The 26234-nt window shown below is 32.8% G+C and overlaps 1 protein-coding gene across 1 annotated transcript in view; it reads left to right on the top strand.

The window, feature by feature from the left end:
* The window catches only part of Dmd (dystrophin), a 1759261-nt gene that overhangs the window by 516313 nt on the left and 1216714 nt on the right, over positions 1 to 26234 (top strand). The window contains exons 34-37 of the mRNA XM_041642825.1: positions 1059 to 1181; positions 3268 to 3405; positions 6279 to 6431; positions 7286 to 7468. Of these exons, the coding sequence (XP_041498759.1) occupies positions 1059 to 1181; positions 3268 to 3405; positions 6279 to 6431; positions 7286 to 7468 (597 nt within the window). The remainder of the gene's footprint in view (positions 1 to 1058; positions 1182 to 3267; positions 3406 to 6278; positions 6432 to 7285; positions 7469 to 26234) is intronic.

The raw sequence follows: 26234 nt of genomic DNA, 5'->3' as shown, positions 1-26234 counted from the left end.
TGAGGTCTAATACGGATTTTTGCTCAGAACATTTCGTCAAAAAATGATAATATCATTTAATAATATCATCTAAAAATGATAATATCATGCTATTACTGGGAATATGGCTAGGAAAGAACAGAAAGGAACCAAAACTCATAAAATTAACCTAAACTGGGGAATAAAATGCATGGGTGTTTTCTTATTTCCATAACATGAAATAATTATGGAAGAAAAACCATATTTTCTTTGCTATCTGTTAGTTTTTAAAATTGGTCAGGTGAAAAATAATTCCTAGTGTTATAATCTTTAAAAAATTAAATACTAATAATGTTTAAAAGGAAAAAGAAGTACACTTTATTAACAGAACTTGAAGGGTTGCCTGTTTTTCTGGATATTTTATTTTCAATGTCTTTTCATGCATTTTCAAGTGCTTCGTGTAGGAAATCAAAGGATTATTAAAAATGTTGAGACCATGATCACTATCAACTTCCTATTTAAATATGTTGTGAAGTATGTGAAATATTTGGGTTTTAGTCATAAGGATATATTTGTGCCACCTAAGAAAACATTCCTGGTTCAAGTTTATGGTGATTTATGAGGACATGCCAGGAATTTATACCATTCTAAATATAGCGTTTGAAATATTTAAACAGATTGCCACATGGTTTTTCTAAAATTTTTTCCCAAGGTTACTGTTATTAATTAATGTGGCAATTTTGGACAGACATATTTATTTAAGTTTATACTAACAGAATGCCTAAAATAAGGTAAATTTTAACTTTAAAGTAATAGAAATTAGCACAGACAAATTTGTGTAAATTGACTGTCTTGCTATTCTGCAATGATAAATCACATTATCTTGCATGTATGTTCAGCTCTGATGACAAGTATTTCTCCATATATGCATTCTCAGGTACTTTCCCAGTTGTAGTTCAAAACCTTCATAAACTTTAATATGGAAACATAATGCATGTCATTATTTTAGCAACAGGGGGCTGAATAAATGTGTTTCATTTGGTTTATGTTTCTAATAAAAAGTAATCTTGATTTAAATTAGCACTATCTTTTTTTTTTAGGCCTCCATTCCTTTGAAGGAATTGGAGCAGTTTAACTCAGATATACAAAAATTGCTTGAACCACTGGAGGCTGAAATTCAGCAGGGGGTGAATCTGAAAGAGGAAGACTTCAATAAAGATATGGTAAATTGGTTATGATGAACGTGTGAATGAACTGAGAATGAAAATGAGTAAATATTTGGAAAGAAATATTATAACTTATGTCTCCAACTGAATTCTCAGAATACCAATATTCACATAGTATTATTGTAAATGATTTTATTAAATGAAAAGTATTCCTTTTGACATGCTATTATACTTGCCAAATTATCATCTTATGAACATATGGGAACACTTTGAACTTCTAATAAATAGTTCAATTGTATTTTGGCTCACTTTTTCATTTTCAAATTCAGAAGGCAAAATGTAAAAGAAAATAGGAGTCATTCGGGATGTAAACTAAAATATAATAGAAATTATAGTCTTATATATACCTGATGCTTTTGGTAATAGAAAGGACAGTTGTGTGTAATGTAAAATTGTCCATCAAAGTTTCTAACAAAGTGGTTTTAACAAAAGATTTAAGAAAATGCTGAATATACATATATATCTATATCTCTTTCTATATATCTTATTCAATGGGAATAAAACATATGTACATGTGGCCTTTACATCTGTACATCAAGAACATATTCCTCCAATCCTTGTTAATTTTAAAATATCTTTTATATTTTTCTCTGGCTTGACTATTTCTGTGTCACATCACTATTCACCGAGTGTATTTATGCTGCATTCACTTTACTTTTTCACATGTTCTTTTCCCCTTTTCCGCTGCCATTACCACTGTAGCATACTTAACCTTTATAGGGGTCACAATAGAGATTTTCATATGTGTGTCAATGCTAGAGTTGTATTAGACTATGATTAAAAACAGCATTGGAGGAAATATATGATTTTTTTGATGCTAGATAATATAGAGCAATTGGAGAAATATTTCTGCCAAGTACTCTTAGCCTCTCTCGTAGCAATTCTAACTTTTGGGAGCTATCCTAATCAGTACTCCTTATGTAAGAAATTTAGAGGTCTTCACCTCTCAACTCATGGAAAGAAAGACAGGAAGAAATTTCCCAAAATTCCGAGATCCAGCTACCTTTACTTCATGTCAAAGAAGAAATTCCAGGGTGAAGATGTCAGAGAATGTTGTTACTTCTCAGTCTCAGTAACAACCTGCCACAGAATACTCATTTAGGGAAACAAATTAGTTTTATTTGTTTACTTCTAATGACAACTGTACAAAATAATCCCATTTCCTTTAACCACAATGGATAAGTCTGCTGTTGTATTTCAAAATTTAAACATGTCATAGATTTACAGATATTACATTTATTACAATACGTAATAATATAAATGTTTACATAAATGTGCTTTTTGAAGTTTGTGTGTCATTTGTCATTAGCTCATTGGCATACCTGCATACCATTGCATACTATGCCTTTGTCGCAGATATTTTTCATATTTGGAGTAGAATGGTAAGAAACCAAAGATGCCCAAATGTAATCAATATTGCAATAAGATTGCAACAGCACTTTTTCAAATAATATCTTTATGCAAAATAAAATTAAACTATTGTTCTTAGAGAAGAAAACAAAGAGAACTGAAAAAAATTCAAAGTTATTTTAATACATACTAGTTGTATTATTTTGTTTGCTTAAACCTAGCATAATTATGTGTCATTTTAGAAATTAATCTTTTTCAATATTTTACAAATTTCCCCATTGTTTTTATTAATATTCCAGATACTAAATTTGACTATTTAGGTTTAAATATAAAGCATAGATTAGTATGTAAAATCTACTATACAGATGTAGATAGTTACCATTGGAAGCGCAAGATTAGTTTATTTCCCTATACATTTTAAATATATTTAAAAGTAATATAAATAAAATCCAAAAGAATATTTTATAGTAAATTATAACTTCTATGATCTAAAGTGCCTTACACTCCAAATTCATACATATGCCACTCAAAATTTGTTCTTTAGAAGAGTTACACATAAACTTTGTTTTTTTATATAAGCATAAAAGAAATATTCTGAGCATATTTTTTATGACAGCATTCCCTAAAAATTGTAAACTCAATTTTTGTGTGTATTTAAATATGTTTATCTTTGTTAACAATGTACAGCATTTTAAGAATCAAAATGAAGACTGTACTTGTTGTTTTTAATCAGAGTGAAGACAATGAGGGTACTGTAAATGAATTGTTGCAAAGAGGAGACAACTTACAACAAAGAATCACAGATGAGAGAAAGCGAGAGGAAATAAAGATAAAACAGCAGCTGTTACAGACAAAACATAATGCTCTCAAGGTATTAGAGCTCAAATTCTAATGTGCTTTGCCTGTGATTGTGTATGTATAGGGTAAAAAACAACGTAAATAAAGAAAAATCTGTTTAAGAATTTTAGTTACCAGAAAATTACTTTTATCTATTAATGTGTGTGCTTTATTTATGATTTCCTTATGCAACCAGTTTTCAGAGATATGTGACATAAACTTTGTTTTGTTCTTTTTCTTAGTAATATTGCAAGCTATACAAAAGTATTATTCACAGTATTTAAAAATTTATTTTCAAATAGGTTTTATTTCTATAAGCTGGTGTTATGTTTGTCCTGTTTGCCAGAATAATCAATTGTTATTCCCTCCACTGTTGCAGTTTCTATATGGTAGGTCTAGTATTTTGGTAACTGTTTCTTTAGTAGGGCCTGGATTTTGATCATTAAAAATCATAATCTTCACTCTGCTTATAACAGATACTTTGTAAAAGCAGACATCTAGGTCTACAAGAGCCTAATTTACTTTATATAGAAACCCTCAAAAGTGTTCAGAATGCACTTGAAAAATACTATCATCTTTAGTATATGCAGTCAAGTATCCTTGTGACCCATCTGTACTGTGCAAGAGCAGAATAACTTGATTTTGCTCTAATGCTGTCTATGCAGTCCTTGAGATGGAACTAGATATGCTAAACATTTTATGAAGCATTATTTTTGTGTATGTTTTGCAATATTATCTATTTTCCTTAATGGCTTATTTCTAATACTGCTAATAGTAATATATTTCATCGTGAATCATTGCTTTAAACCTATATGGCTATATAGATAGATTCGCCTAGTAGGTGGATGAAGTCTGCTTTCTACATGCAAATAAGTGTGAAGGATCTTTTTCCTTATTGTTAAGCAAGTAAACACTGCTGAGAACGTAATTACACAATCTTGTGCCCGAAAGGAATCAACAAGGAGAGTCTAATTGGCCAGCAGGTTTTCTGAAGGTAACTGCTGATAAATACAGTAAATAGAAAAGATCTCTTCCTTGCAGGAAATACAAGAGCAAATCATAATGTACACAGAACATCAGAAACCTGTGTAATTCACACTCTTCTGTGACAAAAGCTTTTGGAAGTTTATAGATTAGTCACACGAGGATATATGTATTATTGGTCAGTAGTATCTAGAGGCCATCTTCCATAATCTAACAAATACATACTTTTTAAAAAAAATAATATTCTATTTTGCACATTACCTCTTTCTACTGAAACCAAAAAAAAAAAAAACCTATCAGATTTATAACCTTCAAGTGCTTTATCAAATATGTACATTGTATCATGAATAAGTCATAGTTCAATAAGTCCCAAAACTGAACCTTAGTATATTGTTAGGGGGAGCAGAATTCCATCTGATGCTTCCAAGGCATGTAGTACCTTTACATGGAGTTTAGAAATGACACACAAAGTACAAACTAAAAGAAATAGTAAATCTTAATGCCACAAGGAATTCATAAAAATCAACTTTGTTTACCAACCAACTTATACCAAATACAGTTATAGAGTTAACCAATTAGTTGTAATTACGTTATTATAAAATATTTTAAAAGAGGTTTGAAGTTTCCAAGGCAATGAAACATTCGGTTATTTATTGGTATTTTTTTTAATTCATATTAACTTACATCAAAAGCACAATTGCTACTCTTTGATGAAATGAATCTTTAGATAGACTTGTTGCATTTCAGTGGGGGTACAAACTGGTACTTTAGCTAATTCCATTGATTTCAGAAAATTTTGAGTGAACTTCTATGAGCCAGACAAATACTACTTTCTCCTTTGAAAATTTATTAAAAGAGTTTGTTTTTTTATCACCAAGTTGATTGAAAACTCTTCACTCTTTTTGAAATAGCAATTATTTTTATACTTTGAATATGATCTCCTATAATAAAAATCCTGGCTAAGCTTGCATTGAAAGAAAAATTAGGGTTGTTTAATATTAATTTCATTTACAATCGTTGCTCTATAAAGAATAGTTATACTTCTACACATAAACATGTAAAAACTTTAAAATACCTAATTAAAATTATTATAATGATTTCAATTTTTATGTATATGGGTATTTTTCCTGCCTGTTTTTCTGTGTACAATGTGTATGAATTGCCCACAGAGGCCAGAAGATGGTCTCTGATCCTCTGGGACTGGAGTTACAGATGGTTGTGAGCAGCTATATGGGTACTGGGAGTCAAACCAGGACCTTCCAATCTTCATAACTACTGAGTCATTTCTTCAGTTTCCAAAATAACTAAAATTTTAAGCAACAATATTAATGACCTAACTTTATAGACATTTCTAAAATCATGAGTGTATATAGTATGTGTTAATTTTGTTGATAAGCCCCAAGCTGAACATATACATTTTAGAATTTTGTATTGATTTTTATTGAGTTCTACATTTTTCTCTGCTCCTTTCAATGTCTGCCCCATCCTCTTCAACCCTCTCCCAAGGTCCCCATACTCCCAATTTACTCAGGAGAATTTTAAGTACTTTAAAAGTCAAGTGTAGCTCAATGCTTTTGTAACTAACTGGTTATATTCATTGTATTTATATATGAAATTGTTTCAAATGTACTAAGCAATCATTTTCTTAGATAATTAAGACATAATTAAATGTCAAAAAGATTTGTAATCAAGTTTGAATATTCAAAGAATAATATTTTGTGTTATTAATGTTTCTTAGCTTCTGTACATAGATCTTAAGGCATAAATACATAATTTAATAATTTGCCTCTGTGTTGTATTTACATGTGATTTTTACAAAGCAATTAAAAAGACAAGGTCTCAACTTAGTTTTCATAAATAACTGCAGAAAGAGTGTGTTATCCACATATATTGATATTTTAATAATATCTGCATCATGAACAGGATTTGAGGTCTCAAAGAAGAAAAAAAGCCCTAGAAATTTCTCACCAGTGGTATCAGTACAAGAGGCAGGCTGATGATCTTCTGAAATGCTTGGATGACATTGAAAAAAAATTAGCCAGCCTACCTGAACCCAGAGATGAAAGGAAAATGAAGGTAAAGTTGTTTTAGAATGGCAATACTAGATTTTGCGGCTAGATTTTAACTACAGTAACATAACCTACAAGGGTCATGTATAAAATGTGTCTGGTTTCCTCTAGAAGCTTGCTCTGTGCTTTGATGTATTTCTTTGTATTGTGTTTTGTTTCAGTAACTGTATTGTACTGTTATTGAATTGACGTAATGTTGAATGAATAAAATGTTAGACAATGTGAAATGAGTTATTAACTGTCATGTGTTTTCTGGCCCAATTGTAATTGACTCTGTGTATCTTTGTTCCAGATGAAGTAATGGCTTATCGGTACATGGACGACTTCTTTCTCGTGTTAGCACATATTCATTTCATCAGAACATCTTTTCATATCACTGTCAAATCTCTAGAGATTTATTTGCAAATTGTCCAAAGATGTTTTCTTTCTGTTATTATTTTACACGTTTTATTTTGCTTCATTCTCTGTTGATTTCCTCAAACCTTTAAAATAAAGTAGTCACTTACCCTCTAAATTATATTCTATATGAATCATCCCTAGTAAATAAGTGAAGAATCACTCTAAATTTGGGTCAATTCTCAAAGCACCAGAAAAATTCCAAAGAAACAGAATGCTAAGAAACATTTAATAATCTAATAAGAATATCTAAAACTGAGCATTCAAATGATACATAAAATTATATTTGGCTTACTGGGTGAGGATGACAGTGACACCTTCCATTATTTCGAAATGATGAAAATACAAAAAAAAAAAAAAAGGAACAACAGCCTATGAAATTTCTGAGCGAAGTATTTGCTACTTGTAGGTCGGTTGATGTGGTTAGCTAACTGCCCTGGGCCCTGTATTGATTTTGCTCAATAGGAAATTGATCGTGAATTGCAGAAGAAGAAAGAGGAGCTGAATGCAGTGCGCAGGCAAGCTGAGGGCTTGTCTGAAAATGGGGCCGCAATGGCAGTGGAGCCAACTCAGATCCAGCTCAGCAAGCGCTGGCGGGACATTGAGAGCAGTTTTGCTCAGTTTCGGAGACTCAACTTTGCACAAATTGTGAGTTGTTACTGGCAAACCCAAGTATGTGTTTGCAACTACTACTCTATTAACAGAAGCCTACTAACAGCACCAAAAATATAGGCTCAATAAGAAACTTCGATTGCACCTTCTAAAAGTGAGTCGTTCCCCTCACTTTGGGCTTCTGTAACTCAAAAGCTTAATTTTCAAGATTAAAGACCAGAGGACAAGTGATAGGGAAAGGACCCTTATTCAAAATGAAAGAGAAAATATAAACATCTTAATTTCTTTTGCTGCATCATTTTTCATAACATTGGCAATGTGAATTTGTCAATTTCTCATACATTTATTTACTTCACTGTCTAATTCAGAAATAGGCATTGCTTTCCTGAGATCATCCCATGCTAACTTTACTTTCCTGCTGTATATATTGTGAATAAAGGTATTTTATGAAATATGTTATTTTGACTTATATAAGGTCATCTCATTGACTTAGATATTACTACTACAGTCTTTACTCTTGGATTAAACACTTAGTGGGTCACATTGCTCATTATATGACATAAATGGCTCAAGAGAAGTTATTTGATGGAAGATTAAATAAAATTGTCATCACTAGAGCACTAGAATCCAAAAGGAAAAAAGAGTCCTTTTAAACAACAGAATGGACCATTTCTGATACCCTCTTGGAAAAGGCAGTTCAAAATTATGTAATCATATTTTATTATTCATAGCAGGGTAGAAGCAACAGAGACTTTTTGACCAATATACTTTTCTTCCTTACTCAAGTTCTTAGAAGGTAAAGAAGAATGACCACCTTCTGCATTTCCAGGAAGTACACATCACAAACCCAGGATATAAATGTCTGAGACAAAATGATTGTTTTGCTTTGTGTAACTAAAATCTTCATGGGATTCAATTCCAAAGTGATATCGTTTCTATGATATTATTAATTTCATTTATTACAGTTGTACTGTAACATGTAATTAAAATAACTGTTTTCTGAATGTGTATGGCACAATACATGGCATATTATTGTGGCTTCTTTTTATATACTTAAGAAAGTTCCTAAGTATGTGGTTTTTATGAAATTCAATAGTCTAAAGTTTAATTGCAGCTAAGTATTACAAATAAATTGAAAACAAAATAATTTAAGAAATACTAGTCAGTCATGATGGTGCATGTCTGTAATTACTGCAGTTATGAGGTCTAGGTACCAGAACCAGGACATCAAGATCAGTCAACCTTCCTTAAAATATAAAAATTAAAAATAAAAAAGGGAAATACTGGAATTATTTTATTTTGAGTCTTAAGTTTAGCTGACTGAACATTAAAGTCTATGATCTTTCATATTTAATATTATAAGCATAATATTGCATAAATTGCTGAAGCTTACAATAGCAGGCAACAAACATGGTAGGATAATTTCTGTATATAAGGAAGCGTGTATGTTCATGTGTATGTGGTTGCAAATGTAGGTGTTGTTAAATGTGCATGTGTGTGGGTGCAGATTGAACTCTAAGTGAGAAAACAACTTCGGGTGTTGTTTTCCAGGTTCCAGCCAACGGTTCCTTAAGTTCCGAATATTGGTAGAAGAATGGGTTTCAGATTAGCCTGGAAACCAATGAGTTATCTAGGCTAATTTATCTACCAGAAGACCCAAGAATCCATCCTCTTGCCTCTCTAATACTTAGAGTCCAAACATATACAACCATGTCAATAATAATAATATATAACATAATATGTAGCAAGTATAATATATATAATTAGATATAATATATATTATTAGATTCGATAATATGCATGGCTCTGGTACTCAAACTCAAATCCCAGCCATCATCCTTTCAAGGTGAGTATTTTCCTTTGGAACTACCTCCCTATGTCCTAGTAGAATAATTTTGCTTTTATTTGATAGAACAGTTATAAAACAGTTCTTAGCTTATTAGATTAGCTTATAGAAACTATTTATTCTGTTTTTAAGTTAGAGATTCAATATACACATTTTGAAGCAGTGACTTTTAAGCCATTAGGACAGTTAGGTTCATTATGAGTCATTTGTTTAAAATGAGAACAATATTTTTATTTTTTAAAAAAAGAAAAAAATAATAAAACATTGAAAAAAAGGATCAAAACAATAACCTTATCTAATCTATTGTGATCAATACACATTGATCTATGGCCAAGTATTTTTTATGCTGTCAAATAATATTAGCAGATATTTCAGACAAAACTCAATCAATGAAGGGTATGAGTCTACACAATTTTTTTGATAAAGTTCTTATGAAATTTTCTTTCTTTCTTTTTTATTTATTTATTTTTTTTCAAGACAGAGTTTCTCTAGCTTTGCAGTCTGTTCTGGAACTAGCTCTTGTAGGTCAAACTGGCCTCAAAGTCACAGAGATCTGCCTGCCTCTGCCTCCCAAGCCCGAGTGCTAGGATTAAAGGTGTGCACTATCACCACCCGGCTGATTAAGTTCATATTAAATTTTGATCATCTTCATGAAAATAAAGACTAAGGTACAAATGTAAAGGCTTCATAAGATCCACAGCAAAAAAAGAACATGTATATATTTTAGTAAGAATATATTTATAAATTAGAATGTACTAAGGAAACTTTGCTTTGCTGAAAATTCTAAACGACTTGGAAACTAGAATAAAAAGTGTTCTATGGTACTCATCTGAAGGCTTCCAGACTGTAAAATTGGAGAACATGGTGAAAAGACAATATTTTATATAATTATGTGGCATTAATAACTTGGAATTGATTTCAATTTACATGACTTTTCACATGGCATAAAAATCTACTACTACTGAAGAACAACAGTGTGTCCATACCTATCTAGTCTTGAAGAAATTATGATATTAAATAATGAAGAAAGTCTAGTAATAGCTGAAGACTAATAATACTCACAGAAGACTTCATCAACAATAGATATTGAATACAATAGTTGTTACATGATCTTCAAAATGCTAGAGGCAATACATTCAGACATCAGCTAGTATTATGTATAGAAAACAAAAGTATTTATGTATTTACTTTTGAATAAAGGAATTAAAACAAAATTCTTTTGTTAAGGGGAAAATGAAGCCAAAGTAAAATAAGACATTCAGGTGATATACATCAACTCTCTTCTTATTTCAACAGCCTCTAATCCCAATTTCTACTTTCAGTGTCTTTCCAACAACACTATAATCTTTAATGCTAAGTCACTAATGTCTCTTACACTTTCACAAAATTCTAGGAACTCTATTGTTTATCACCAATTATGGAATATTTATCTCCATTTCTGCTATTGTGCTGCTATACTCACATAAATATGTCTCTTCTATATTGAAGCACAGTGATTTCATTTTCATTCCAGAATTTTAAAAGTTTGATTTTTTTGGTGAACTCTTTTAAATCTATAAGTTTGTATTTATCCCTACTCATTTAGTCATCATTTCATTTAGGAACAATGAATACTGAATTTTTGAAATACAATCTTTTAATAGTTTTAGCTTTTTTTTTATTGTGAAAAGAAGAAAAAAAACATAAAAAACAAGTTTCCACCTCCTCCCAGCCTCCCATTTCCCTTCCCCTCCTCCCACCCTTCTCCCCCTCCTCCCACCCTTCTCCCCCTCCTCCCACCCTTCTCCCCCTCCCCCCACTCCTCCCCCCTCCCTCTCCAGTCCACAGAGCAGTCCGGGTTCCCTGCCCTGTGTTAAGTCCTAGGTCCTCTCCGTCCATATCTAGGAAGGTGAACATCCAAACTGGCTAGGCTCCCACAAAGCCAGCACATTAAGTAGGATCAAAACCCCCTGCCATTGTCCTTGGTGTCTCATCAGCCCTCATTGTTCGCCATGTTCAGAGAGTCCGGTTTTATCCCATGCTTTTTCGGTCACAGTCCAGCTGGCCTTGGTGAGCTCCCCGTAGATCAGCTCCTCTGTCTCAGTGGGTGGATGCACGCCTCGTGGTCCCGAATTCTTTGCTCATGTTCTCCCTCCTTCTGCTCCTCCTTGGGACCTTGGGAGCTCAGTCCAGTGCTCCTGTGTGGGTCACTGTCTCGATCTCTATCCATCACCAGATGAAGATTCTATGATGATATGCAAGATATTCGTCAGTATTGCTCTAGGATAGGGTCATTTCAGGTTCCCAATCCTCAGCTGCCCAAGGAACTAACTGGGAACCTCATCTTGGGCACTAGGGAGCCCCTCTAGGGTCAAGTCGCTTGCCCACCCTAAAGTGGCTCCCTTAACTAAGAATTGTGGTTCCGTGTTCCCCTATCCACCTTTCCTTTATCCCAATTCTCCCGTTTCCCAGGTCCCCCCCTCCTTCCCTTCTACCTTTTCTTTCCCCATCTCCCCTTACCCCCATCCCCCCCCCCAAGAACCCATTTTCTCCCCGGAAATTTGGTCTACTTCCCTTAGCGAAGAGAACAACTATATGTTTTTCCTTCGGTTCACCTTCTTCCTTAGCTTCTTTAGGTTTTAGCTTTAAAAATTCTTTATACATACAAAGTGGGATATGGAGACTACTGCCCAAGAATCACTTTTATTAACAGTTCTCTGAAAGTAGGGATGCTATGGAAATGAACTTAAGACTAGGATCTTAAAAAGTGAATATGAACTGAGTTTCAATAATATATCAAGAAGGAAAGCTTTTTATTATACCAGAGTAAACAGAAAACGTATTGACAAGATCTACAGTATGTATTACCAAAATATTTTTTCCTAAAGAGTTGTTGGATATTAATGTTTCATAATATTCACTTTAAAAAATCACTAACAACATAATGAAAATTATTCCTTAACTTACTATGTAAAATGTTTATACTGTAGATAGTTTTTCTACTAACTTATGAATTAAAATTTTGCATAGTATTTTCTTTTTCTTTCTTAAGCATTTAGTTTGATTATTTTGACATCCTCATATTATTTTTATTGTTACTGAAATTATCCAAATTTATACCTAAGATACAGAGGACATCAAATGAATCCAGTAGTTTCAGGATGTGGAAGGAATAAAGATTTATATTCAAGTATTTGGAGGAAAAACAGAATTAAGCAAAGTTTCCTTATCTTAAAATGTAGAATCTATAGGCCCTTATATTTGAACAGGTGCAGTTGAAAGTGAAAATGCCATTTGAGATTACTGATAGGATTCATGTTTGATGGAGAACAATATGATGGAAAATAATGGAGAACAATTCATGTTTGATGGAGTTATAAGGAAATATTGTTCATTATAAAAACATTATAGTGAAAGTATCAAGTTACCTTTATGCTTTCATTGCTTGTAACTGTCTTAATATTAAACAGAAATACACAAAAAAATTAATTTCAGTGCTCTTTTCCAACACCTTATGTAAAGTAATGTCTGATCCTAGATTTCATACTTATTCACAAAGCATAATTTTTATATTCTATTTTCTACTACATAGTGAAGAGAAGTTACTCTTGAAAAAAAGGGGAAAGCATTTTCTTTACATAATTACACATAGATATTTTTATTCATGTTGAAGTTAAAACAAAGGTTATCAGCTGTCAATGCAACATCCTTGGAAAATAAACAATGTTCTTATTTAGAGACAATTTTTTTGTCTGTAAATGAAGTTGTGATTATAAAAGACTAATAGTAGTTGCCAAGGAAATTATTGACCCAGGAGTCACTTGGTTATAGAATTTTCATCTGCTCAGCTTAAATACTGCAATTAACATATCACAAAGGTTAAGAGGGAAATTACATATGTTAAGATTCTATAAATCTATTTTTATTAGATTTTGATGAATCTAGTAATAGTTTCTGCGATTTTGATAATATTTTTTGCTTCTTCTATTTGTATAGCTTGATACTTCAGTGGATGTTAACGAAAGAGATTTATGTAAAGCTAGAATGAATTTCTAAGAGCACAGTATAATGACTGATTTTCACCCCTCATTTTACAGTGCATGGAGATTCTGAATAAATATGAGTTCAGAGGAAACCCATTTTTCCAAATGTAGATATAAATAAATAATCATCTATGATACAGAACCTAATGGCTATGAAAATATTTTGAGAGAGTTAAAGGCAAGAATTATACATAGGTTTGTACTAGATGCATTATTGAGATAAAAATAAACTCCATGCCAAAGTTTGGAATCTTATGAGCTATCTTCATAATACCAAGGAGAATAGATAGGAAGAAAAGATAGGAAGAATAGATAGGATGAAAAGCAATTTCTGAGATGGCAACTGTTTAAGATTTCCTAAAATCATTAAGACTTCTAGTACTCCAACTGAGAAACTAAGCAAACCTCAAACATGTAAAATAATATATAGATAGACATAGACATATAAAGCCCAATATCATTAAAGTTAATGAATTCTAAAACTTGGATGTTTTTGGTGATTTTGAAAAGACATACAGATTTACATACTACTAAAAAGAAAATTACAACTGATTTTAGAGCTTTGGTATGAATCAAAAATAGTGAACAAATAAAATACCTATGAACGTGCAGTTTAACATTTATTTTTTTTTATGATTGATAGGGTGGTTTAACATTTAAGGCAACTCTTCGAAATAAAGCTTTGAAGAATGTACAGACAGCTCAGGATAACGTGGTTGTTGCACAAGCATGAGGAACTGAGCTTAGTCCCCAGAACCGAGAGAAAAATCCAGATATTAGGACGTGAATTTGTGATCCTACCTAAGGCAGGTGGCTCTCTCAGGCTCCTCGACCACCCTGAATATTCTAGTTCATAAAAGAGACTGTTTAGAAAATCAGGAATGATGGCATTTGAGGAACAATGACAGTGGCTAGGCTATTTCCTCTGCAAGAACACCTGTGCACACACCTGCACATACAATAAAACTGCAAAAAAAAAAAACCCATACTTATACACAAGCACACAAAGGGGTAATACTAAAATAAACTTATTTTCAGATGAGAAGTGAATTAACTAAGATAAGAATCTCACTGAATAGACATGGAAGTTTGTTTTAAACAGCAAAGTAACCAGAGGTGGAACATTTACCTAGCAGAGAAATAGAACAGATAAGAAACAGAAAAATCTGCGAAAGAACTACATCTTGCATACAAATAACTCATTTATAAATACATGAAACATAAGGGAATTAATATTCTTGGTACTGGTGCCATGTGACGAGCCTGAGAAAGGTATTCATTGGAGCTAGCCTCGTCTATTGCCCATCTGTTTCTTGGGAATCACTACTGATCATAGAAACCTCCCTCGCTCCTTTAAGCGTGAAATGTTTCTGTGACCAGTCCTTCAAGCTGTAAGTTGAGATCACTACATCTTAAAAATCAACACCATTATTCTTCCATGAATTGCCTTATTAACTCTATTTAATTTTCAGCCAAAAATCTTCATCCACTTTATCTATTATTAATATGAACAGGATCGTTATTTGAAAGTATACATCATATATGTCACATCAAAACCTTTCAATTGATTCCTATTTATTTTAAAGTAATGCAAAGTGCTTCCATAAATAGTGAAACCTAATAGTACCAGGCTAGGTCACTACTCAACTCTAACATTCTCATTGTATTGCTTTATTCTTTTCTGTCTAAAGTGATCTTCACTGTAACCTCATTACATCTTACGTTACATGTTCTCTCTGCCTAAAGCATTCTTCCCTGTTTGTCTGCATGGTTGATTCCATTTTGGTCTTCAAGTATTTATTCAAAATATTCTCAACAAATCTCAATCTCTCTCTCTCCCTCCCTCCCTCCCTCCCTCCCTCCCTCCCTCCCTCCCTCTCTCTCTCTCTCTCTCTCCTCTCTCTCTCTCTCTCTCTCTCTCTCTCTCTCTCTCTCTCTGTCTCTCTCTCTCTCTGTCTCTCTGTCTCCCTCTCCCTCTCTGTTAATCGCTCTCCCACTCTTCTATTATGGGCACCAACAACACAGTTCCTACCTCCATAGTCACACTTTACAAATGTTTTCCCTATTTATTTTTATATGTAGCCTTTTTGATAATTCTCTGTCTGCAAAGGAAGATAAATCTAACTGCAGAATAATTTTGCAGTTCTGTGTTCTACAAAACAAATTGATGAATACATATACAATATATGTGTGCACATAATTCATGAGCTTGTTAATAAAATCCTTGATAAAATTTTGTAGGGTTAGAACTGGTATAGATTCAGAGTGTATCTTAATAGTTTACAGTGACTTTTCGATATGACATAAATAGAGTATAAAATCTCTGAATTATAGAAATATATATTTCTACTTATGTTAACCATTATGTATACTTCGTACACAAAATGGTTAACATAAACAAGAACCTGAGCCATGAGAATATTAATTGAATTAACTAAGATTTCCAGGTAGTTATATTAACATAGGCCTTTTAGTTTAATGACTCTCCCTAGCCCAAATACATTACTATGTATGAAATAAGATGGAATTATAAGTAGTCTTGGAAGTTAAAAGAACCTTATTATTTTATGCACATATGATAGATATATAAAGGGCCTAATATCAATAGACCAGTAAACTTAGATTATTATAATAATAAATGTTTCAAACTATAAAATTATTTTATAGTAGACTATTGCTAAATTTGGTTTATAATTATATATGTGCTAATGCCATGAATTTATGCTATGAATGTGGACTACAGTCATTATACTATTTTGTGTACCACATATAAACATTAGTAAAAATATTGTTACCTTTCTTATAAAAATAGACTCTCAGATTGGGTTATCAAGTAAAAATAAATATATTGTAAAGAAATAATAATTAAAAGCAAGGATCATACATTTTCTGGGACTATTTCATGTCAATAAACATTATCTTTGATCCAATTAAATTTTGGAATTTTAATATATATATATATGTATATCTTTATTGAAAAATAGAAAATATAATTCATTTGGATATCATCACAATCTGATTACCACTGAATTTAGAGTGCTTTAAGTCACAAAAATTATTTCATGACATAAAACTAAATTAAAACAATGAGATAATTATTTTTTATAAAGAAGATTAGGTAAAATGTTTCTACAGTAAAATTGAAATGATTGTAATTATCTGTTATCTTATTGCCTAAACACCAATCACTTGATAATAAGAAGTCTATCAATAGATCTTTCTAATATCTACAAGAGCAACATCATTCTAAGAAAGACAAGTTTCAGTCATTTACCTTAGTTCCAAGAAATTTCAAAGAAAGGATTCCAACTTGAAGATATTTCTTTGATTATAACTATCAAATGATTTTCCTTGCCATTAGATTTTAGTGGTACTTTTAATTTGTATGTTTCAGTTTTCTGTTATGTTTTAAAGAGAAACGTTCAATAAAATTAAGGATGCTCTGATATTGGAATTGCATACACTTACTAGATGACTACAAATAATCCCAAGTTTTATTTTGGATACAATGGCTTGGTGTTTCTTTTCTTTAGCAAACATTTGTCGTGTCTGTTATATGCTAGACAACACAAAACATAAAATAGCAATGGAACATCCACAGCAATCATACAAAAAAACGTGATATTTGATAAATCTAATTCACACAATGAAGATGGAAAAAATAACAAGAATTTATGCTCAGCAATCTGACCTCCATTTGCAAAACAACAATAAAAAGTGTAATTTTCTCCAATCTAAATTTCCTTTGTAAATATGGAACAGCAGCTGGGAGGGAGCTCAAACCGTTTTTGTAACAGGGTTGGAAATATTCTTCTTAGCAGTCCTGAAACAAATGGTTAAAAATAATTAAATTGCTCATACCATCTGGGAGATATTCTCATTTGTCAAAGATTACTTAAGATTTTCATTGTATGCAATTTATTCTGAGCAGAGGTGAAGAAAATGAATCCAAGTATGTATAGTACATTTCCCACTTTCCCTTTTACTATAAAAGCAAGAATATATCTTCATGTTTGCTAAATTATCTCAAAGTTCTTCTGCTTCTCCATGAGCCAAATGACTCTCAATATAAAAAGGTTCTAATATTTTATTTATAGTAATTCAAGTGCACTTGTTCATATGTAGACTATTGTATAACATGATATTGTAATAAAATATTCTGTTTTATTTCTTTATTTAATCTTTTGAGATGAGGTCTATACCCTTTGGGTAACAGACATGTTTAATAGATAACTAGAATATAAGCTGATTGAATTCTTAAATTAGTGCCATAAGCAAAATCATAAATAATATTTTAATCTCTCAAATTTGGATAAAATAAACACAAACATGATAGCTATAATAATGCAAGTAATTTTAATACAAGACCACGAATTATATAAAGACCTAATGTGTATTTCTTTCTAAGTATAACTTATTCAAATTAATTGAAAATTCAGAGCTATTATTAATTGTTTGTCGTGTAGTAATGCATCATTACTTAATGCTAGAATACATTTTTAGGAAAGATGCTAGCATGTTCATGAAAATACATTTTCATAATAATCCTTTTGACTAATAGAATGTCTCCATTGCAAAGCTTCAATTACTCACCATTATTTACAATACTTTTCTGCATCACACATAATTCAAAATATATTAAATGACTAGAATCTAAACAATCACACACATACTTGAAATGTGAAGATTATCAACTGTACTAAGTTAATCTTTCCCATTTTCTTTGTCTGGTTTTTCAAGAGAAAGCTTCTCTGTTTAAGAGTCCTGGCTGTCCAGGAAATCAGCTTCATAGACCATGCTGGCATCAATCTCACAGAAATCCACCTGACTCTGACTCCCAAGAGCTGGGATTAAAGGCATGTGCCACCACCACTCAGCATCTTTCACATTCTTTAAAAATTAGTTTCATTAAATAAGGATACAGACAATTGTGTTTCATTATGATTTTTATGTATATATATGTATATTTTTGTCATTTTGATACTCCTCATTCACTTCAGTGGGTACCCTGTGCTGTCCTTCCTTTATGATACTTTTATTTTATTGCCCTTCTTCTTCTTCTTCTTCTTCTTCTTCTTCTTCTTCTTCTTCTTCTTCTTCTTCTTCTTCTTCTTCTTCTTCTTCTTCTTCTTCTTCTTCTTCTTCTTCTTCTTCTTCTCCTTCTCCTTCTCCTTCTCCTTCTCCTTCTCCTTCTCCTTCTCCTTCTCCTTCTCCCTCCTCTCCGTTTTTTTTTACCACCATGAACACGCCCTTCTAATTTCATTTCTCTCTCTCTCTCTCTCTCTCTCTCTCTCTCTCTCTCTCTCTCTCTCTCTCTCCGTCACACACACACACACACACACACACACACACGAGAGCGAGAGAGAAAGAGATTAAAAAGAGATCTACTAGAATCTTGAATCCACATATAAAGTTTAATATGATGATTTCCTTTTTATCATTTACATCAATTTTCTACAGAATTCATATTTTCATATTTTTATGGCAGAATAACATTTTTATATTATAGATGAAGAATGACCAAGATAAAAAACACTGATGACAACTTATGCTGGAAACTATAGGTAAAGAGAGCACTCCTGCATTGCTGGTGAGACTGCAAACTGGTACAGCCCCTTTAGATATCAGTACGGTGGTGTCTCAGGAAATTAGGAAACAACCTTTCTCAAAACCCAACAATACTATTTTTAGGTATATACCAAAGGATACTCAATCATACAGTTTTTTTAATCCATCATTTGTGAGCACCTAGGTCAATGTAATGTCTTTGCTATTGTATAGTGCCACAGCAAAGTTGTGCAAGTGCCTTTGTGATATGACTCTTTGAATGTATTTTGAGGAGTGGTACATATGGGTAATATTCTAATTTTAGTTGGCAGATTTTCTCCCATTCTTTAATTTCTCTTTCCATTCGTTTGTTTCTCTTGCTTTCCAGAAGACTTTAATTTCACATAACTGACTTTGCCAGTTCTTGTGATTTCTTTATATGCTATTAGAATTCTTTTCATTCCAACTCTCTCTGGTCTTTACTTGTTCCTTTGTTTGAGACAGGGTCTTGCTGTGTAAGTCTAGTTGGCTAAAAACTTTCTGTGTAGACCAGGGTATCTTTAATCTATGTGAAATCCTTTTGCTGCTTCCTCCAGAAAGCTGTGGTTATGTGTGTGGTATCACACGAAATTCCACCCTCTTTACTCTTTTCTTAATATACTTTGATTCATTCTCTAAGAATTTCGTACAGCATGTTTTAATTACATTCATCCTCCTTTCTACAACTCTTCCTCAATCAATTCTAATTTCCATCAAACTTTGTATCTTGTTTTTGGTTTGTTTGTTTTTGGAAAGTATTTTGTGTTATTTTTGTTTAGATTTGTTTATTTGGTTTTTAATCATGGCCAAGTGTGCTGCCCAAATATTCATATTCATGTAGCCTTCAACTGGAGTATGGTTGATTTATATAGGAGCTACACTCAGAGAAAACTGGTCCTTCTTCTAGAAGCTAAGAATTACCAGAAGCTTTTTAAGCTCGTGATAACATTTTGTACTTAACACCTCCATACTGGGATCACTGTGAATCATATGTGTAGCTGCCCTGAGGTATCCAGAAGACACTGAGTCTTTGTAGTCACCCATCACCCAGTGTTTATACACATTTTATGCCCCTCTTCCACAATAATTCCTGCAACTGGGAAAGAAGGCTATAATACATATATTCCCGTTAGTGCTGAGTATTCTGTAGTCTCTTATTTTCTGCACCTTGCCAGTTATTTGGCTCTGTGTTGATCATTATCTACTGCAAACAGAACCTTTCTAATGATGACAGAGAGATATCTTATTTTATTGGTTTAGTATCCATTTTGCAGAATAAAAGTAGTTTGTTCCTATCTTTCAAAGACTGCAGAACATGGCATTTAATGGTTTAATAACTTAGAAAAAAAAGTAGTTTGTTCCCCGTAGGACCCAAGAATTTTCTAGCAACAAGTTCATGGCCCAGTTTTGGTACAATATATGTTTCATCTTTTGAAATATGCCTTAATTTTAATCAGAAAGTTTATGGTTACTCCCATAATACTTATGCTACTTATACCAGGCCAGTAATTAATTACATGCTAAGCCAGAAATAAAGGTTAAGAAATGGGTAAGATTGTTAAGACAGATGAATACTTTTTTCCTCCAATATTATGTATGCCACCTTCCATCACTATGAAATCTATGTACCAGGAGGAAGATTACAGGTCAGTACCAGGTTAATTTTTTTCATGCTCTATGACTGGAGTACATGGTGTCTTCTGAAATATGGTTTTTACACTCTAGTTCTGGAGAATAACTAAAAACATTGGTAATATAGTTCCTGTAATCTTTCTGAAGCAGTATTCATTGGTGTCTCACTGGTCAACAGTTCCAAAAAAAAAGATAGCAGTTTCTAGTAAGAGGCTTTTTATTTGTTACCATGCAGTATAAGAGTATTGTTATCATGTTAGTTACCCCTTTCTAATCTTATTCAGTGTTTTTCTCTAATTTTTAAATGGAACAATAAGAAAATATAAAGAAATAGAAGGGGCTGGAGAGATGCCTCAGCAATTAAGAGCACCGGCATTCTTCCAGAAGACCCAGGTTCAAAATCCCAGCACCCACATGGCAGTTCACAACTGTCTGTAACTCCAATTCCAGGGGATCTGATACCTTCACACCAATGCACATAAAATAAAGTTAAATTTAAAAAAAGAAATAGAAATGTTTATAGGTATGGACGGAGATAAAATGCCCCTATTTTCAGGATATATTATTCCATACTTAAAATACCCTAAACACTTTATCAGGAAAACCTTGGAAGTGGTAATATTGCTATCAAATTAGCAGAATACAAAAAAGATATGTAAAATTTAGTAATTTTTTATACAATAGTTAAATCCTGAGAAGTTAACTTACTATACAAGTTTCAAAAACATATAAGGCATGTAGGAATAAACAAAGCAAGAGGTATAAAGAAACTAATTAAAGAAGACTAGATGAACTAACATTGTGAATAATGGCTACATTCCTTGAAGTGGTCACAGATCCAACACAATACCTAGTAAATTGCCAATGACTTCCTCACTGAACTAGAGAATGAAAACTTAAAATTTATATTGAAACACTAAAGCATTAAAATACCTAAAGAAATCATAAACATAAGAAAAAGCATTGAAATTATCACAGTAACTGACTTATACTTTTGAACTATATTGACAAAGATAACATTACGCTGGCCATCATAATCCATGTAGACCAATGGAGTAAAATGGATGATTCAAAAATTAACCTGTGCAGCTATACTTACCGAATTTTGCTTAAAAACAAAAAAGTATTAAAATGGCAGTGACTCAACCAAATGATGTTGAATAAATTAAGATATAGTTCAACTGGTTACCTCAGATGTATTTAAATCTTCACAACATGAATCACTCTTTGCTGTATTCTGCCATCTTACAAAATGTAGAGTGCATAGAAATTCTATATATTACCTACTTCAGTGCATTGCCCAATAATATTCTTATAGTCATCTCCATTATAGTCTACATTATTAGCCCCATCTTTATATTATTTTCTGTAATCTGAAAGTATATATTCCTACTTACATTTTTCTCCCCACTGTTTGAGTATAGGTCTGTGACTATATCCTCAATATATGGGCTCACCATAGCAGATTTGATATAAGATGAATGAATAAATGAATGGTATCAATCTGTCATTCTGGGAAATTTGAAATCCCCTATAGTCTTAAGTTACTTAATCTATATTCTCTTTTCAGTGATGCCCAAGAGCTATTCTATCATAATCAGAAGATTTCAGTAGTAAATAAGAAATATAGACACAAAATGTTGGAGATTTTCACAGACTACATTAGTAGAAAATGTGTTTATTCTTCACTTAATGCTTCCTACAGTTTTAGAGATATTAAAGTGAATTATATAAAGATTCTTTTCTTAAATTGTATTACTATTGTTTCTACAGTGCTACTTGCTATAACAAGTGAAGGATGAAAACATTGGATACTTCTCTTAATTTTTGGAAGGTTTTTATTGGTCCATAGTACACTATGTTAACACAAGACCAATATGGACAAACGAATTCAGAAGAACATATACTATTCCAAAAAGGATCTTGGTTAGGATCTTGAATGAGGAAAGGAAAACATCAAAACCCAATATTACATATAATTTTTATGAACATTTGCACCGTGGATACTCATCCTACAAGATTATTTCACTGCAATGAAATTGGAATTTTTTATCTCATATAAGGAAGAGATATAAGACAAACAGCATGCATAGAGAGTATAATTAAAGTATCCAAATTCATCCATAATATATGTTCAAAATAACTACAAAGAATCAATGTAACAACATGGTAATGTCTAATTTATAAATTCCATTCTTTGGATATAAATGATTTTTTCAATTATATAATGAACTCATGATAGCATTATATGCAAAAAAATGCAAAAACTAAGTTAATTTAATTTAAGACAAATATGATTTTTTCTATGTCCTTTCCAAATTGGAAAAAAATGAGTTTAAAAATCGGACAAATGTAATTTTTTATAGTTTTTTTTATTGAGAAAAGGAGAAAAAAAAAACAAGAAAAAAAAGTTTCCACCTCCTCCCAGCCTCCCATTTCCCTCCCCTCCTCCCAACCTTCTTCCCCTCCCCCCACTCCTCTCCCCCTCCCTCTCCAGTCCAAAGAGCAGTCAGGGTTCCCTGCCCTGTGGTAAGTCCTAGGTCCTCCCCCCTCCGTCTATATCTAGGAAGGTGAACATCCAAACTGGCTAGGCTCCCACGAAGCCAGCACATTACGTAGGATCAAAACCCCGTGCTATTGTCCTTGGCTTCTCAGCAGCCCTCATTGTTCGCCATGTTCAGAGAGTCCAGTTAATCCCATGCTTTTTCAGTCACAGTCCAGCTGGCCTTGGTTAGCTCCCAATAGATCAGCTCCACTGTCTCAGTGGGTGGGTGCACCCCTCGTGGTCCTGACCTCTTTGCTCATGTTCTCCCTCCTTCAGCTCCTCATTGGGACCTGGGGAGCTCAGTCCAGTGCTCCAGTGTGGGTCTCTGTCTCCATTTCCATCCATCACCATCACTGCTTGTAAATGAAGAGTTAAAAAATATAATTGATTCCCTATCCTCAGCTGCCCAAGGAACTAACTGGGGACCTCGGCTCGGGCATCTGGGAGCCACTCTAGGTTCAAGTCTCTTGCCAACTCTAAGGTGGCTCCCTTAACTAAGAATTGTGCTTCCGTGCTCCCCTATCCAACCTTCCTTTATCCCAATCCTCCTTTTTCCCCAAGTTCCCCCCATCCTCCCCTTCTCCCTTTTCTCTCCCCATCTCCCCTTACCCCCATCCCACCCCACCCCCAAGATCCCAATTTTCTCCCCGGCAATTTTTTCTACTTCCCATAGCCAAGAGGATAACTATATGTTTTTCTTTTGGTTCACCTTCTTACTTAGCTTCTTTAGGATCAGCAATTGTAGACTCCGTGACCCTTATTTATGGCTAGAAACCAATTATGAATGAGTACACCCCATATTCATCTTTTTGGGTCTGGGTTACCTCACTCAGGATAGTGTTTTCTATTTCCATCCATTTGCATGCAAAATTCGAGAAGTCATTGTTTTTTACCGCAGCATAGTACTCTAATGTGTAGATATTCCACACTTTCTTCATCCATTCTTCCATTGAAGGGCATCTAGGTTGTTTCCAGGTTCTGGCTATTACAAATAATACTGCTATGAACATAGTTGAACAAATGCTCTTGTCATATGTTAGGGCATCTCTTGGGTATATTCCCAGGAGTGGTATTGCTGGGTCCAGGGGTAGGTTGATCCCGAATTTCCTGAGAAACCGAAACACTGATTTCCAAAGTGGTTGCACAAGATTGCATTCCCACCAGTAATGGATGTTAATATTAATCCCTTTGCAAATCATCATAATGAAAAAACTTAACATAGCTCTTTTGCAGAGTACAAAAAGTCAAAACAGTCATCGTTTTACTCAGTGTTCATTCAAAAAGGTAATTTATACAGATACAAAATGTAAGCACAGTAAATCAGTATTCCCGGAACTTTTTTTTTTTTTTTTTTTTTTTTTTTTTTTTTTTTTTTTTGGTTTTTCGAGACAGGGTTTCTCTGTGGCTTTGGAGCCTGTCCTCCCGGAACTTTTGAGAAGTAAAAATAGCATGGTTTCTGGAAAAGCATTATACAATACTGAATTTCCAGTTAGAATTTGAAAGCAAAGTATACAACTAATACTTCAATTAATTGCTATTTTAGTATATCTAATAAAAAGTGGATTATATGAAAATATTTTCTTCAAATTAAATTTTTTTAAAAATTCTCTTGCAGATCAGTAGATACTTATATTGTAATCCTTGCTTACATTTTTATATTACAAAATTTCAGTGATAATTCTTTCTTGGAACACTGACAGAACAAGATAATTCAGGCGAAACTACCAGGTTGTTAATGTGGAGTACATTAATCTCAAGATGTTATCATGTACCAAAACCTCTAATAATCTAGTATATTTGGTCGAAGAGAAAATGATTTTCTTCAATGATCATAAAGAGATTTGATGGCCTTTACACTGATAAAGTATATTTGTGCGAAAAATATTATCAAATACGATAGGCTCATCATGCAAAGCAACGTTTCTATTTTGAAAAATAAAAATATCATTCTTATGACTTATCTTATTTTGAGAGGATGTCTGATAACAGCCCCAAATCCAAACACAAACAAACAAACAAAAACAAAAACCACAGGACACCTCTGGACTCTAAACTGTACCTGCAAAGTTGCTCCGGTTTTTTTGTGAAATTGCATTGCAAGTTTTTAAATATGTGTTTTTCTTTTTTTTTAAAGATAAGATATTTAATTAATTATTAAATTTTGTTGGTTTAATTTAAAACAATATATTTAATATTCTATTGTGGGACTATTTGACATTAATTTTCTTTTTTTTTTTTTTATTGAGAAAAGGAAAAAAAAAGTTTCTGCCTCCTCCCAGCCTCCCATTTCCCTCACCCTCCTCCCACCCTTCTCCCCCTCCTCCCACCCTTCTCCTCCTCCTCCCACCCTTCTCCCCCTCCCCTCACTCCTCTCCCCCTCCCTCTCCAGTCCAAAGAGCAGTCAGGGTTCCCTGCCCTGTGGAAAGTCTAAGGTCCTCCCCCCTCCGTCCATGTCTAGGAAGGTGAACATCCAAATATGGAGATAGGTCTAATAAATTTAATAATCACATTCTTTTCTACACTCAGTTGTGAAAGAGAAATAAGAAGTGAACAAAATGGGAAATAATAGGAAATGAATGGAGAACACGTGGTCATTAGGCATTCTTTAGCATTGGACAATGCAAAAAGGAAGGGGAAGAGAGATAGGAAGTGGTAGAAGAAAATAAAATGAAAGAGAATGTCCCATTTGATTCATCTATATTTTTGAACAATTAATTTTATTTTTGTATTTATTCTTTGCAAATAATTTAGTAAAACTCATACATCTCTACCTACTTCTGCATAAAAGAGAATAATAATGAAAGATTATTAGCATTAAAGCACAAACTACTGCTGTTCACTTAAGTTTCTCTTTGTGAACGTGCAACATACATAGAGATCTATATCACATATGCTGCATACTATAAACCTATTAATATCGTTGTGCATAGCCATACAAATGTTAGTTTGTAAATACACAGCATGATTTTGAGAAAATACCTGAGGATATTCATTTGTATTTTATTCCCTATATTTTAGCTACATTCCAAAAAAAAAATCTCCTTTTTAATTCTTCATTTTTATTGCAGAGATGTAAAGTTATTTTGAATATTTAAAAGGAGACTAGACTGTTGGCTAATTATTATGTGCTATTTTCAATTATAACTTAAATTGTGTAAAACTGTTGCCATA

The sequence above is a fragment of the Microtus oregoni genome, unplaced genomic scaffold (assembly GCF_018167655.1).
Source record: "Microtus oregoni isolate MIOR12 unplaced genomic scaffold, Mior012 000079F_ref0000094, whole genome shotgun sequence".
Classification (NCBI taxonomy): domain Eukaryota; kingdom Metazoa; phylum Chordata; class Mammalia; order Rodentia; family Cricetidae; genus Microtus; species Microtus oregoni.
The sequence above is the reverse complement of the archived record's forward strand: the minus strand, read 5'-3'. Positions and strand labels throughout refer to the sequence as shown.